Source organism: Lathamus discolor, chromosome 1 (genome assembly GCF_037157495.1).
Source record: "Lathamus discolor isolate bLatDis1 chromosome 1, bLatDis1.hap1, whole genome shotgun sequence".
Classification (NCBI taxonomy): Eukaryota; Metazoa; Chordata; class Aves; order Psittaciformes; family Psittacidae; genus Lathamus; species Lathamus discolor.
Genome location: NC_088884.1, coordinates 31,483,301 through 31,498,644, shown reverse-complemented (window position 1 = coordinate 31,498,644; position 15,344 = coordinate 31,483,301). Strand labels below are relative to the sequence as shown.

Sequence of the window (15,344 nt, the reverse complement as noted above, 5' to 3'; positions counted from 1 at the left end):
TTTAGATGGCCAGATATGATAGCAGCATTAAGTTAATTAGGGGAAGAAAAACTTAAAAGGTTAGATGAAAATAAGATGTACCTATAGTATTTAAACTACTACCTTATATTCATTCTGTGTCACAGGGTTCGGTAAAAGCATTGGGGGTTTTTTATAGCAAATTATTGTCTCATTTATCATGAATGCATTGGGAATGAAACTTACTGTAGGGACACTACTGAATTCGTGCTGCAGCTGCTTTCTTTATGAATATTTATGGATAACATTCCACAGCCTTGTCTCAGGATATACAGGACTTTGTGGGAACCACTGCAGAGTCAGTTACCTACACATTTTACTGAAGTTCTGAGCAGGTCTGGAAAGAACAACATCAGGGCTCTCTAATGCTTGGTGACTTGATGATGAGCCAGTGACATGTCCTTGCAACAAAGCAGGCCAACAGCCTCCTGGGCTGTAGTTGGCAGAGCATTGCCAACACATGAAGGGACATAATACTTCCCCTCTCCTCAGCACTGGTGAGACACAGCTGGAGTTCTGGATCCGGTTCTGGGCTCCCCAGTACAAGAAAGACGTGGACATACAGGAGAGCATTGAAGGGCCACTGAGATGATTAAGGGATTAGAGCATCTCTCCTATAAGGAAAGGCTGAGAGAACTGAGGCTGTGTAACCTGGAGAAGGCTCAAGGGGGATTTATTAGACTAAGTAAATATGTAAAGGGAGGTGCAAGGAAGATGGAACCAGGCTCTCTTCGGTGGTGTCCTGTGACAGGACAGGAGGTAAAGGATGCAAACCAAAATACAGGAGATTCTGAAAAAAACTGTTACTCTGTAAGTGACCAGCCACTTGAAGAAGTTGCCCAGAGAGGTTGTGGAGTCTCTGTCCTTGGAGATATTTAAATCTGACTGAAGATGGACCTCAGCAACCTGGTCTATGTGACCCTGCTTTGAGCAGAGAGGTTGGGCTAGACAATCTCTAGAGGTCCCGTCCATAGAATCATAGAATCATAGAATAGTCAGGGTTGGAAAGGACCTCAAGATCATCTAGTTCCAACCCCCCTGCCATGGGCAGAGACACCTCACACTAAACCATCCCACACAAGGCTTCATCCAACCTGGCCTTGAACACCGCCGGGGATGGAGCACTCACAACCTCCCTGGGCAACCCATTCCAGTGCCTCACCACCCTAACAGGAAAGAATTTCCTCCTTATATCCAATTTAAACTTCCCCTGTTTAAGTTTTAACCCGTTACCCCTTGTCCTGTCACTTACAGTCCCTGACAAAGAGTCCCTCCCCAGCATCCCTATAGGCCCCCTTCAGATACTGGAAGGCTGCTATTAGGTCCCCACACAGCCTTCTCTTCTCCAGGCTGAACAGACCCAACTTCCTCAGCCTGTCTTCGTACGGGAGATGCTCCAGTCCCCTGATCATCCTCGTGGCCCTCCTCTGGACTCGTTCCAGCAGTTCCATGTCCTTTTTATGTTGAGGACACCAGAACTGCACACAATACTCCAGGTGAGGTCTCACAAGAGCAGAGTAGAGGGGCAGGATCACCTCCTTCGACCTGCTGGTCACGCTCCTTTTGAGTTCTGTGATTCTGTGACCTGCTTAAATAGCCTATGCTGCATTTATTCCTGTGAAGCGACAATATCAAAATAGCCCTGACAAAAGCAGTTCAGAGTGTGGTCCTGTGAAGATTTCAAAGCTAACAATATTCTAAGACTAATAGGAAAGATTGAGTATAAACATTAAGAAAGTCCTTGAGCTTTTCATTACAAAAAAGTAATTGAGATGTTCCTCATCTGCCAGTCTCTGGCAGACGGTTGTATCCTTTGTTGCAGTATTGGAAAAGGCTGAACAGAAACATCCTCTGAGGGATGTCTTAGCATCCAGCAGTCTAAGCAGGTTCACTCAAAAAGAGATACGTTTAGAGGAGAAGTAACAAGCAGACATTAAGCAATTTCTAAACATGGGGTTTTTTAACTCGTTCCCTGTTGGCAGTCAGACTTTACTTACCTATTTGCCTTTTAGAGCACGTAAATAATTGTCTATTCTCTGTTCAGTATGAGATACACCAGTTCTGCTTTGTTTGGTTTAGTACTCATTGTCTCCAAAAAGTTATTTTAGAAGTGCAACTGAGTTTAAATAGGGAAAAAGGATAAGGAATTCCAGAATCAATTCCACTCCTGTATATTGTGCCATATAGTCTTTAACTGCACAGACATTGATACCTGTGTGTGATGGGAATGCACATCATTTTGTGAGTCTCCTCCATCAAACTCATCATATGTGGAACTGAGGTTTTTACTCTGTTCATGTCAACTGAGGTATTTATCACATCCATCTGTTGCCTTTTAAACACAAGATGAAGTCCTATTGGCAGTTTAATAATTTCTTAAGCATGCAGTGTGATAATAAAATATTTATGGTTGTACATGAATATATATGTCACAGTTTGCTTGTACATGAACACAGATTGATTTTCAAGATATTAAATTCATGTTTTAACATTTTAATTGTTAATACTGGAATGTTTTAGAGATCTCTATTTCTGCAAAATGTGATTGGTTTTATGGCCAGAAGGTACCATAATATCTTAGTTTGTACTTCCATATACTACTATGTACTCCAGTGTCCCCAGTATTTAACTAAGCTTTGGAACAGGGTGCCTTTGGAGGCTGTGGCATTACCATCACAGTAAGAAGAATAGTACAAACTTCTCAGGAACATTTAGGTATAATTACTGTACTCACATGACATTCCTTCCAGACCAACTTTTCCAGGATTCCTGGCAAAGAGAAAAACTTAAAAGACAAAGTAGTCTTTTTGCATGTACCTATTTGGGAAAACAGAATGCCCTTGCTTCCTCCAGTGGTGATGTCATACAAGATTCGCTATAGTTGTTGGCTAGCACAGCTATTGGAACAATTCAAGGAGTTCAATTAAAAATGTGTTGGTCTAGACACTGAGGTCTGTGTTTGCATGCCAGTTTTCAAGTTACTACTACTTGTGGCCGTGGGGAGTGTGTGCGTGTGCTCAAGATTTGACATTTGCTTTGGTCACTGTATCTAATTTCGCTATCAAGTTATTTCCCTCAACACCCAGCAAAGATTCACAACTTTGTTATAAGAAATCTTAGCATTCTGTACTGCATTTACTGAGAGAGATAACTCTTTGTTTTTCAGAGCTTCCATATGGCTGGGAGAAAATTGATGATCCCATTTATGGCACTTATTATGTTGAGTAAGTTCCTAAGTTCAATATTAAGTTGCTATTAATATGTCATAACCTGATACCAGTATCCTCTGCAGTGCTTAGCCTGTCACGGAGTAGGTACAATTACTTGACGTGTTAAACCGAGGGTACACCAGGAATTCTCAATCATCAATACAACTGATGTGTCCAAATATATTCAGTGTGTCTCAAATCAGTGACTCAGGCATTCAGTCATTCTCTTTCTCCAAGGTCTGATTTCATGGTATTGTTCCAGCTGAGACTTGTACAGAGATCATATTAATTAAGGAAATGTTGTATTTTCCACATAAACTGTAGATGTATAATGAGGTAGAAACCTTGTTAATCAACAAATAGAGCAAAGCATAATCATTTTACCTCAGTAAAGAGAATTTCCTGGGTAGTCCTTCCTTGCTGCAAATCAGGTGTTTATAATGCTTGTACCAGAAGACAGGTTATTTATACACTGCATATAAAATTTTAGGAATGTTGTGTTTTATTTTGTACATAAAAGTGCAGCTGAAAATAAAAAAAAATATAAATTTCTATTTTCATTGCACAATCCTTGATTTTGATTTTTATTTTTTTAAGATTTTATTTTAGTTATGAAACAAGAAAAAATGCTTCTTACTCCTCTGTGCAAAGGGTAATATGAAGCTTTCTTTTGAAGTAATAGATAGAACCTGTTCTGGCCACTTCCTACATAAAATAAGTAAATTGAAGAGATGATTTTCTCTGCTTTTTTAGCTTAATACAGCAAATAGGACTTACACAGAGTGGATCTAGATTCAAACTTGTGTTACCTGTTTGCAGGGTGAGTTCTTACTCCACTCCACACAAAGTGTATAGAAGAGGCAAAAAGTCACTCCCTGTGACTGTGCAGACAGCACTTGAAAGGTTGAAAAATATCTATCCATTAGTTCCTTTTGTTAAACAACAGAGATCTTTAGAGATAAAGTCCCCTGACCTAAAATCTCAAATTCAAATCTTGATTGCAGTACATTTATTCTAGTTGTTTCACACAAAATAAAAAAAAAAATATTCCCTTAGTCTCTCTAATCCATACCAACACGTTGGCTGCTGGATCATTCTGGACAAGTTCTGGGGATGCAGCTTTTTCCAGACCCCAGGATATGATGCTATTAAAATGCACAGTGTAGAGCTGGACAGGGAGATGAAGAAGAGATCTGATTTCTGAAGGTCTGGAAGATGTAAGGTGCCCCTTTCTTTATTGCTGTAACAGCAGCAGCTTGTGGATGCCATGTACCTTCCCTTGCCCTCCTTAAAAGCAAACAAACAAATGAAAACCGCATTTGGCCACTGCCCTGCTGACTCCTGTCCTGTTCTCCAAATGCAGGAGCACCTGTTCTGCTGCTTTGTCCCCAGCCTGTTCCCTGCCCCCAGGTGAAGGAGCCAGCAGCTCCATCTGCTTTGTTGCTCAGCCCAAATCAGCTTAGTCAGTCCAGATCCAAGCAAAAAGATAAGCAGGTTTTGAAGTCCCTATGTTATGCCATTAAATTACCCTTTCTTTTTATGCCTGAGTTCTTTTATGATGTCCCCAAGTAGCTAGGGGCTGGAGTTCTCATATCTCTTTGTACTTAACCTCCCCTAAAGACTTCTGCATGTGCAATTATGCAGCTGCTGGGTGTAAGTGTTCTGCCCCAGTCGTTTTTCATGTGCTTTGGGGAGTAACAGGTGGTGTGCAGTTCCTGTGCATCAATATCTTACCGAGACCCTGCTCGGTTGTTGTGCAGCCCAAGGCATTCTGGCACAAGTGAGGCTCACACTTCACTGCAGTCAGAAAGGGAACAAGTATTTATCTCCATTTCGTGTCCAACCATGGGTAAACAGACACAAGGCACCAGGCCCAGATGTTATTATGCAATTGCATACTTTAAGGCTGTTAGTGCCAAATTTATTAATCCTACCACAGATAAGGTTTGGGGAAAGATATATCAAACCTACTGGAGGCTCAGAGGGTTTTAGAAGTGGAATGGATGTTCACAGGGTGGCGTTAAAACTGCACCCACACCAAGTTCATAGGGAGTTTTATAGTCAGTAAGATGTAGCTGTACTTTAATTTGCTGTCTGAGCTCAATAACTTTGAAACAAAGATTGTTTTCCATTTTTCATGCTAAGAAGCGGCAGTCATACCTTCTTTTATTACCGGTATTCAACAGATGAGTTCATTTTTAACTGGATAAAATCAGGCTACAATAAACTCTCTTAATTATATCATAAATATGGGTAAATCCTGAAAAGTTAGATTATGGACTTTCACACACTCAAGTCCAGTCCCACTTTACCTGCAGGCCTTTAAAGCTGTCAGTGAAAGAAGGGCTTATTGTCTGCTTACTGATGTATTTGTATCCCATGGGAAGTTTGTAAGGATGAGCAATGAGGCAGAAAGACTCAGGTTCACCTTAAAAGTACCAGCTATGCTCAGCTCCAATACTGAGACCAGAGATAAAACTAAAGAAGAAACAAAGGAAAACCTCAAGGATCTCACTAGTAAAGCTAATAAATACTAATCACAACATATTTGCAAGTTTTGTTAAATAAGGAATCCAGTATCACTTCTTTTCCTAATCATGCATGAATGTAGGTGTGAGGCTTTATTAGAGTTTTCATTTGCTGTGTTATGCAGATCCAGGCTTCATTTGTAAGGTGCAGACATTTGACATAAATGAGAAGTGTTTGCTACACACGGGTTAACTTTCATGCAATTTTCTCTTTTAATTTATAAACTAAGAGCTAGCAACACTTAGCTTTGCAGGGCAATGGAGAGAATATGGTTATTAGAGTGTGCTGGGTCTTTCGGCATTCTAATTGCCAAAAGATTATTTCCCCCTTTAAGGGTGATTAACTACAACACAAAGCTCAATTTCCAGGCACTGTGTTCTTAATAGAACAGCTAAATTAGCCATACTGGTTACAAATTCACCTCCTTGACTTAGAGTTTCTGACAACACTCAAATAGAAAAAATTACTTTGGGTTTTTTGTCATCATAGAGTACAAGTACCTGAAAAATGCAAGTGTAAAGAGGACTTCGGCACTAACAAGTTATGTATCAGAATGTCCAGCTTTTAGGCATCCTGATCTTCAGAATTACTTAGGTAGGTTATAGCAAGAAACTCAAAAGTTAGAGTAGCAAACTACCAAAAAATCCCATGAATTAAAGTAATAAGAAAAGAAGATACGTTAAACTCTTTCTGCTGGTGCACATGGTTAGGCATTTTGGTAAGGCTCATTATCTTGCCCATCAATTAAACTTTGCATAGTAAGCAAAGAATAGGCCCCGTAAGTTTCCTAAGAATGTGTTTCAGTTGTCTTAAGCATGAAAATCCAACACAAAACCAACTTAGCCTGGCCACAGTCACTGGTGAGATGGCAGAATGATGCCTCTGTCTTACATCCTGGTTGGTGATGACATTACCTCTTCATAACACAAGAGACAGTGTTTCAAATTCACAGGTAAATACAGCCCCAAAACAAATCCTACCTCTGAGGGGTTATCCCCAGTTAGCATACAGCGAGCTAACAGAGGACAGCAGCACTGACCACCCTTCTTCTCTGCAGAGGGAAATGCAGGATTCCTAGGACTAGAAAGCAGACAAAAGGCACCACGTTTCTTCTGTGCAGCCACATTGGCACTAGGAGAATTTAGTTGGATTCTTGTCTTTGGATTAGGCTTTTATGTTTAATATGCATTGTATTAAAAAAAAAGGAAGAAAAGATAAAACTGCTCACTGAATTAGATACTGCGAGCAATGAGCAATACATTTTTTATCACATCCAAAATCCATTTTAACCACAAAAGCATTTATTTGTAACCATCTGTAGAACTTGCATTTGGCTTGTCTTATTAAGGCCTAGGTTAGTAATATCTATTTTGTATGCAGTTGAATTAGAGAGATGAAAGGCTAGAATGTCCTTTCAAGGGAACTACTTAGCCTAATAGCTTCTTTCTCAGGTAAACTCATGAGTAGCAATTTTTCTGATTTAGCATGAAGCTGTATAGCACTTAAAATTGCATGAAAGGGAAGTGTTTCATGTCTCATAAGTCTAGAAGCATAAATCCAGTGCTACTGACTGATAAAAATAACTGATCATGAGTATAATTTTCTTTTATCTGACTCCTTTTGGACACAATATTTAAATGCAGTTGTTTCATTTTGTTAAAATCCTCACTTTGAGCTTTCAAGACTGCATGCTACCATAAAACAGTCAAAATATCGGAATAAACTGGAGCTAAGAATTGCATGAATTGTATCAACAACTTGAGGTGCTTCAAGTACCTCTACTAATATTCCTGTCTGATCTGCTAGGACAAAAGGGTTATTTTGTCTGAAGATATTTATGTATGAATGGACTAAACCACAACTCTACCTAGAAACTGTAGAGAGGCAGTGGATAACAGATTCTAGCTCAAGGAACTGAGCCACAGACACATCCTATGTTAACTAAAAACTTATCCTTTTATATATCACAGAACCACATATAAGTTGTAACAGGTCTGCAAGAAGTCTCCTGCAGCACAGAGATGTGCCTTGCATTTATAGCATGACACTACGGATAGCCCTTAGACACTAAGGATCCTAAATGCAGATCTGTAGTGTGATCTCGGATATCCATTACATCTGTGCAATATAGCACAAAAACTATGGGAAAGCCATGCTTTTCTGGAAGGGGAGCTGAAGACCAGGCCAGGATACTTTACAGCCTCTGAAGTAAGACCTGTTCCCTATGTTGAAGCAATTAACTCACTGTGTAGCAACCCTGGGTTTAACCATATCAAATTGTAGCATAAAACACGCTAGATATTTTACTCTATATCTGCTATTGTAAGCTGTTGCATAATTTCACACTTCTGCTTGTATGAAGCCTACAGATTTCAAGACTGGAATCTTGACATCTTTAATACATTCTAATATTTAGTTCCAAATGTGTTCACAGAATGCAATTACTTATCAGAATTAATTCTGCTTGAATAAAAAGGTAAAACTCCTTTGGTCTTCTATCATAGAAGACTCTCTTTTTCACTGTTCTTCCTGTAGAATCTTTTAGGAATTTATTTTAATTGGTCAGAAGTGATCAGAACTTTATGTAGTATTTATTGCCTTGTGTAATGGCAGAAGTAGTGTTTCCTTTAGAATATTGAAATATATCACGATAGGTGGTAGCATGAAAATTTCATGTTTCATGCTTATGTTAGTAGTTGATAATTACCCTATTTAATACATGGAAGTTTTGTCTTTCTCCGTTTTTAACTGGTGAAGTTTGTCTCCGTTCCATCATTTGTTTCTATGTTTGTGATAGACACAGGTGCTGAAGACTTTGGCAGTTACAGCATGGCCTAGCTAGAAAGCAAAAATCTAGGAAAGGAAAGCTTTCACTCTTAAACAGCCTGTCTGAAGAAGGAAAGACATGAAAAAGGATTTTCTCTGTCTGCAGCATAGATTAAAATTTACAAGAAAACTATTAATCAGAATTTTAGAGTATGAGAGTAAGTTAGCGCAACTTGAATGAGTTACAGCCCTGTTAAGAAAGTAGCAGCTCCAGGATTTATTAGATTTAATTCCTCCCATTAAATCAGGTATTCTTTTACCTGACTGAAAATCTTTTATGACCTTAGCTCTGGCCACTAAATCCTGATTTACCAGGTGTACTGCACTCCCACAGGACTTGCTGCCTTTCCTCTACCTCACCTTTTAATGGCAATTCCACTTACTTTCTTTGAAGGGGGGTAGGATTGAATTCCAAGGGACCTGAGAAGTGCTTAATGTGGCATAAAAGGTCATTTCAATATTAACTCAAGCTATTGTACCCTTTTTAGGATCTCAGAGTTTCAGAAGTTCCCAGGTCACCTCTCCAAGTGCCTAAACCATGTGACTGGGGTTGGATTTTCAGAAGAACTCAATAAATAGTACGTCACTGAGCACAAAAGAGGAGTGACATATTTGAAAACTTGCCCTTCTGTACCAATGTATTTATTTCCCCAGAACATTTACAGCACAAGCCCCTTTTCTCAGTTGTGATCCTATCTTGCAGAGTTGTTTGATGCGGCCTACTAAATTGCTTTGTTTTCTTCAGAAAACATGTTGAACATATCACAGGACAGGGTTAATAAAATGCATTCTATAAATTAAAGAATTAAAATCAAGGATATGATGAGTGTGTAGTTAAGATAGTAGCTCTAAACACAGTACAGAAAATTAGTGGTGTAATGACAGATATACTTACTAAGCTGCTGTAGGAAATGTAAAACGTAAAGAAAAATGTGTACATTAGCTTTTCTTATATTTCATATATTTATCTATGTAGTTCTAATCTACCATCTGACTTAGTTTCTGCAACATTCGATTTTTCTTGACAGCTGAGTAGATATGTAGGTAGAATTAAAAAGAAGTAATCTTCAGTGTATTTCCTATGTTAGATTTATTTCTAAGCTACAATCATAAAATCACTCTGTGTCCTAGGCTTTACCTTTTCTGTACGTGATTAAGTAATTCCACTTACAGCTAATAGATAATAATGCACAAAACTGGTTCATACACTTTGAATCACGCAGAGAATGATGCCTGTGCTAAAAACGTGCAAAACTGTCATTGTCAGTCAGTACTGCTATTTAGTATGTAGTCCCATAGATCGAAACTATTTGTCTGTCTCAGAGTTCAGCATATTGAAATAAAAGGACGTTTAGTGCTGTTCATTATGCAATGCGCTAGATCGTGAGTTTCTCATCCCCAGCAAAATTGTGTGGAGTATAAGGGACATGCTCAGGCCCATTGGGGATTCATAATGGTTTCACTGTCTAACCACACACACCTAAGTCACATACAGTATCCTACTGTGAAAATGATCATTTTCCCCAACTGAACCCAGTTTTTAATCAAAACCAATTTTTTTCCAGCCACATAAATAGAAGAACACAATTTGAAAACCCTGTCCTAGAAGCAAAAAGGAAGCTACAGCAGCATAACATGCCCAACGCAGAACTTGGAACAAAGCCTATGCAGGCCCAAGGTTTCCGAGGTACGATACCATGTCAGCTATCTTAGTTAAGATGAAAGATCCTGTTCCTTGTTTATGTGACAATGATGTTGTCAGTCTGATTAAAAGAGTAGTGTTGCCAGTACTCACAATGTTATTACCTATCTCCTAGCATTTTTCTCCCGTCTAATCCCAGAATTGAGACACTCAGGAGCCACCTAAAATGCTCTAACCTTCAGAGGCACAGAGGAAAGACAGAAGGGTTGACCATAGTGTTTCCTAAAAGCTGAGAAACAGAAAAATAAAAGCCCTGAAGTAATTTTCTAAATAAAATAATAAATTCTATCCTTGGGAATATACAACTCTCTCCTGAGCACCCGAGGTTGGCAACACTGAAGTAATTAATTGTACTTTCTCTAAATTACCGTTAATTGATGTTTGGTATGTTTCTATGCTAGTTCATCTCGCAAGCATCAATTAAGTTAAAAGCCTCAAGCACTTTGTTATAGGAGTTTACAAGAATACAGCCTCTTGGTAATATCAGAATTAATGTGCTTTAAATGAGCTGTATAAGCAGCAAACACTATTGGTAGAGATGAATAAACTTTAACATAAAGTTATAGCCAGAGAATGAGGCTTGTTCTCCTTTGTAACAGTAGAAGGCTTCTCATCAACCTTACCTAGACCCAAATTTACCCACCTGCGCCCCGCTCCCAAGAGGTCCCACAGCGTGAATGACCTGTCCCAGTGCTGGTGTGCCCCTGCCGGGACGCGCAGGCTGCACGGTATGTCCTCTGCTGCCGCCCAGCCCAGCCCCACCACTGTGGGCATAGCGGGAGTAGTTGAAGTCACAACCTCTGCACCTTCCTCCTACCCATCCTTACCAAGCACAGCATGGGAGAGAGGCACAGGGAGCCCCCATCACCTGCACCACGTACCAAGGCACATGGAGAGGGGGGGCATGAAGGTTGCACTGCAGTTATATGTGTCACTTGTTGGATGCCAAAGCCACACGTGTTTGGAGGAAGAAGCTCACCTGACATTTAGCACTGCATGTTAAGAAATGGAATGAGATATTCAGGGGGTATTTTCCTTATTGTGATTGGGAGGGAAATTATGGAGAATGTGTTACTTTGTAGACGAAGCTGAATTTTTGGGTTAGGAAAGAGATTTTAAAATTGCCTCACAGATCATTTTTATTGTTGTAATTTTTTTAGCTACGCAATACCCACTTTTAAATGCATTTCTAATACGAAGGAGTATTTATAACTCCCTGCTAAAGGCTGATCTGCCACAGACGAGAAATACATTTTAAGCTTTGTAGTAATACAGGAACTCACAAATATTATTTTCCTGGAATGCCTGCACTCTTTATTACCTTGGTTTTTATACACTGTCACCTGCTATTAGCCAGTACTGTTATCTGCTGTCCCCACTGTGTTGTGCCTAGATCAGAACTTTTGCCTTTCTTCTTTGTGTTGACTGATGTAGAAAAACCACTCTTCACCCGTGATGCATCACAGCTGAAGGGGACTTTCCTCAGCACAACTCTTAAGAAAAGCAACATGGGCTTTGGATTTACCATCATTGGTGGGGATGAGCCAGATGAGTTTCTCCAGGTGAAGAGTGTAATTCCTGATGGGCCTGCAGCACAAGATGGGAAAATGGAAACAGGTAATTAAGATGGTTCTGTTCTTTTATATGAGAACTTGAATGAGACATAGATTTCTGAGTCTCACTCTCTCCATGAATGCATACATTTTTCTATATGTCTTTCTGTGTTAATGTGTAAAACAGCTTTTCTGTAAGATAAGCTTCTCAGATAAAACTTTCTTGTGATTTTTCTTTCTAATAATGCCACGTAGTTTATTTTTCCCATTTCACAATATTTTAAGCAAGAAAAGATCTCTGCATGCGCCTACATAAGAATGGGATACAATGTTCTTTGTTTTATAGGCTGTTTATTCAAGGGTACTCTGTGCATGGAAAGAAAAGGAGATAGGCAGAGAGAGCACAGACTACTAAGTGCAAATTTATTTCTTTAGAAAGGACGGTTTTGCAAAGTAGTCAAAATTGAGTCTGATCCAACATTTGCATTAGAACCATGAAAACAAAAGTTTTCAGTGTGGTGTGTGGACACCTAGGCGCCTGTGGCCTACTAATAAAGAATCTGCGAAAACTAACTAAATAAAACAAACTTCCTCTTAGGCGATTTCAAGCTGCTCTTAGGATCTTGATCACCATATGAAATATTCTCATGTCCACAGACTGATAAAGATTGGAAACCACTATCTTAAAGGTTTGCAGGGTCACGTCAGGTCTATGATTGAATGAAGTGTTTTTGGAGGAAGATTCACTCAGTTTCCAAGCCAGGTCCTGTAGGAGAAGACATTCAGAATGTCAGAATTATTCTAATAGAATAATTAGAGTTGGCAGGGACCACCAGTCACTGACCTGCTGCTCAAAGCAGGGTTAACTTTGTGGTTGTTCAGGGCTTCATTCATGGAACTTTAGAAAATCTTGCAGGACAGAGATCCCACAGTGTCTGTGGACTCCTGTCCCAGTACTTACCCACACCCATGGTGAAGATTTTTGTTCTTTAGATCCAAGTATGGTTTATATTGATGCAACTGGTTTCCGGGGACTGTAGTTCTATGTTCATACAGCCCTGTGGCTGTGTACCGTCTCTCCCCAGCAATCCTTGTTCCCCAGATCAATAGTTAGGCTGCACATTACTACTGGGACATGTGCATAATTTTTCCTTCTATTTCTCACCAAGAAATGATGGCTTGGGATTTATGTTGCCTCTGCAGAAAACCAAGCTCATGGTGTCCAAAGTCACTGTGAAGATAAAGGGGATTTTCTAGCTTGTGGCAGATCGCTGTGGATGGACCACAACAGCAAAGTGTTACAGTACAGGAGGCAGCAACAAACACAGAGGCGCAAATAATGTGGGTTGAATTGTCCCAAGTGATTCTTCTGGAAATGTCCTTTTATCCTTATTCTGTTGTAGCAAAGGAATGATCCGGACTATTGTATGTTCAGAATAAATCACCCTGAACTCTAGTTTATTCTGTATGACTCTCCGGGACTTCTCAATTAGGAAGTGGGAAGGTTGTGAATAGTATTATTTTTAAAAATACAGACAGCCTCAAATCTTATATTACAGCCAGCATCTGATGACAAACAGGTAAACAGAGAACTTAGAAAGAAGTAAAATGTAAGAAAGAAGTAGAATATAGATTGGTGCCATTGGTTTTATAAAGAAACTAGTCTAACAGTTTCTTAATTCTCAGTTCTAGTTGTGATTTTAACTTAATGCAGTTTGGTTCCCAAGAGCAAAATTAAATTAGCTGACTAAGTGAACAAATGATACAAAAGAGTTCCTGAAGTTCAGGAGATTTTAGTAACATGAATGTCATTTTCCCTAGTATTTTCATATACCTAACGCACAGTATATTTTCCTTGTTTGTCATGGTTTAGTATTCTTAGACCCAGCACTCAAGTATAGCTGCTAATACATTTGAAGTGTGGGCTGGTTATTGGTGAACTTGTTCATATGGCATTCTTTTCTCTGGAAAAGAGAGTATTGTTGTAGTTTTCGTGTTGAAATTGGCGTCATAATAATATTGATGGTGATAATTGTAGTCATGGATTGTGATAAGTATATATAGGAAAAATGTGCTTTAAAATGCATAGAAACAACATTGATTTATTTTTTGGGAGGTAATTAATTCAACTATATTAAGAATGCATGACAGAAGTGTACATTCAAATACATAATTACTGTATAATTACGTGAGCCCAATATGTACAAAATTAGATCTCAGAATAAATTCTGCCCTCAAATGTGTTCAGTTTTTAGAAGAGTGACAGAGTTCTGATGTAAAGTAATTAGAGAATCTCAGACTAATGACTGTGGCGTCTAACATGGTTTCTGTGAGTATTTGAAGTGATTTCTAAATATGATAATGATAAACTGAAAAAAGATATTTAAGGTCTGAATATTTCTCAAAGCGCTGTTCAGCAAAGTGCTTGTATTTCCTGTTATCCAGTGCTTTTCACACTTCCTCAAGTAGGATTTCTCTCACTGTTAGACCGTTTTACAATCTAATCAGCTGGAGACAGGAAGGCTTCCCAGGTTCTATCATAGCATTTTGTTCATGAAGCTATTAAAATCTTATGTTTTAAAACTATTTGAAGTTACATATGTACCCTTTGTTTGTTCGGTAGGCATCACTGAATGATGAATAGAACTTTCAAAATAGATTGCATTTATTCTTTTGACACAAAGCTATGATCATAATCGCAGGAAGCTTTGATCAACGATCAAAATATCATATTGAGGCAGTAGAGCATCATAGTAGAAAGCTCAACAGTGCACCGTGAAAAGGATAACCACCCTTATACCCCGGTTGCTAGTGCTTCCCTTGCAAGGGTGATACTTTTGGGGGGGGGGGGGGGGTCAAGCAGTAAATAAAATTCTGGTGTTTCAGACCTGCACCAGATATGGGGAAAAGAGGAGGAAAAGGCAGCATCCCCTTCATCTTACGTGGTCTTGGCCGCAGTCTAATTAGGGTCAGATACAAATGCTATTCAAAGAGAAGGGTGAACTTACATAAGATATTACTGTCACCTTTTAACAACCGCAACACAGTAGTTTCACCTACAGGTTTCAAAATGAAGCAATATTGGATTTCATCCCTTGGACCATGGAGACAGCTGCCTGACACTGCTGTGATGCTGTCAAACAGTTAAAGCAGAGAGGCAAACTGAGTACACTGAGATGCAACAAGAGATATCTAAGGTCCTGGTGATCTGACACCATCACTCAGTTCCCGGTGCTGGGCACTAAGAGCTAGCTGTAATTGTCCCGGACCCACAACAAACCTCACAAGCAGACTCAGAGGGACCACATCTCAGTGGATGCATCACAACCAGCCAAAATTGCATTCCTGATCCCATTTACCAGATGTTTCAGAATTCCTAAGGGTTATTATGTCCTCATGTAAATCTAGCATCTGTGAGCTAATGGCTGTTAATAATACTGCAAATGTCTTTCTAGGACATGTTTTAGCATTCGGAGCTCAATCAAGCTGCTGGATATGAGCATTACA

General features: G+C 39.3%; 1 protein-coding gene across 11 annotated transcripts in view; it reads left to right on the top strand.

Moving 5' to 3' along the window:
- The window catches only part of MAGI2 (membrane associated guanylate kinase, WW and PDZ domain containing 2), a 731,950-nt gene that overhangs the window by 571,253 nt on the left and 145,353 nt on the right, over positions 1–15,344 (top strand). For 10 of the 11 annotated variants that reach the window (XM_065666957.1, XM_065666908.1, XM_065666937.1 and 7 more), the window contains exons 7-9: positions 3,185–3,242; positions 10,148–10,269; positions 11,719–11,901. In XM_065666957.1, coding sequence (XP_065523029.1) covers positions 3,185–3,242; positions 10,148–10,269; positions 11,719–11,901 — 363 coding nt within the window. Of the gene's footprint in view, positions 1–3,184; positions 3,243–10,147; positions 10,270–10,883; positions 11,013–11,718; positions 11,902–15,344 lie in introns of all 11 variants that reach the window. The other variant, XM_065666981.1, reaches the window with a different exon arrangement.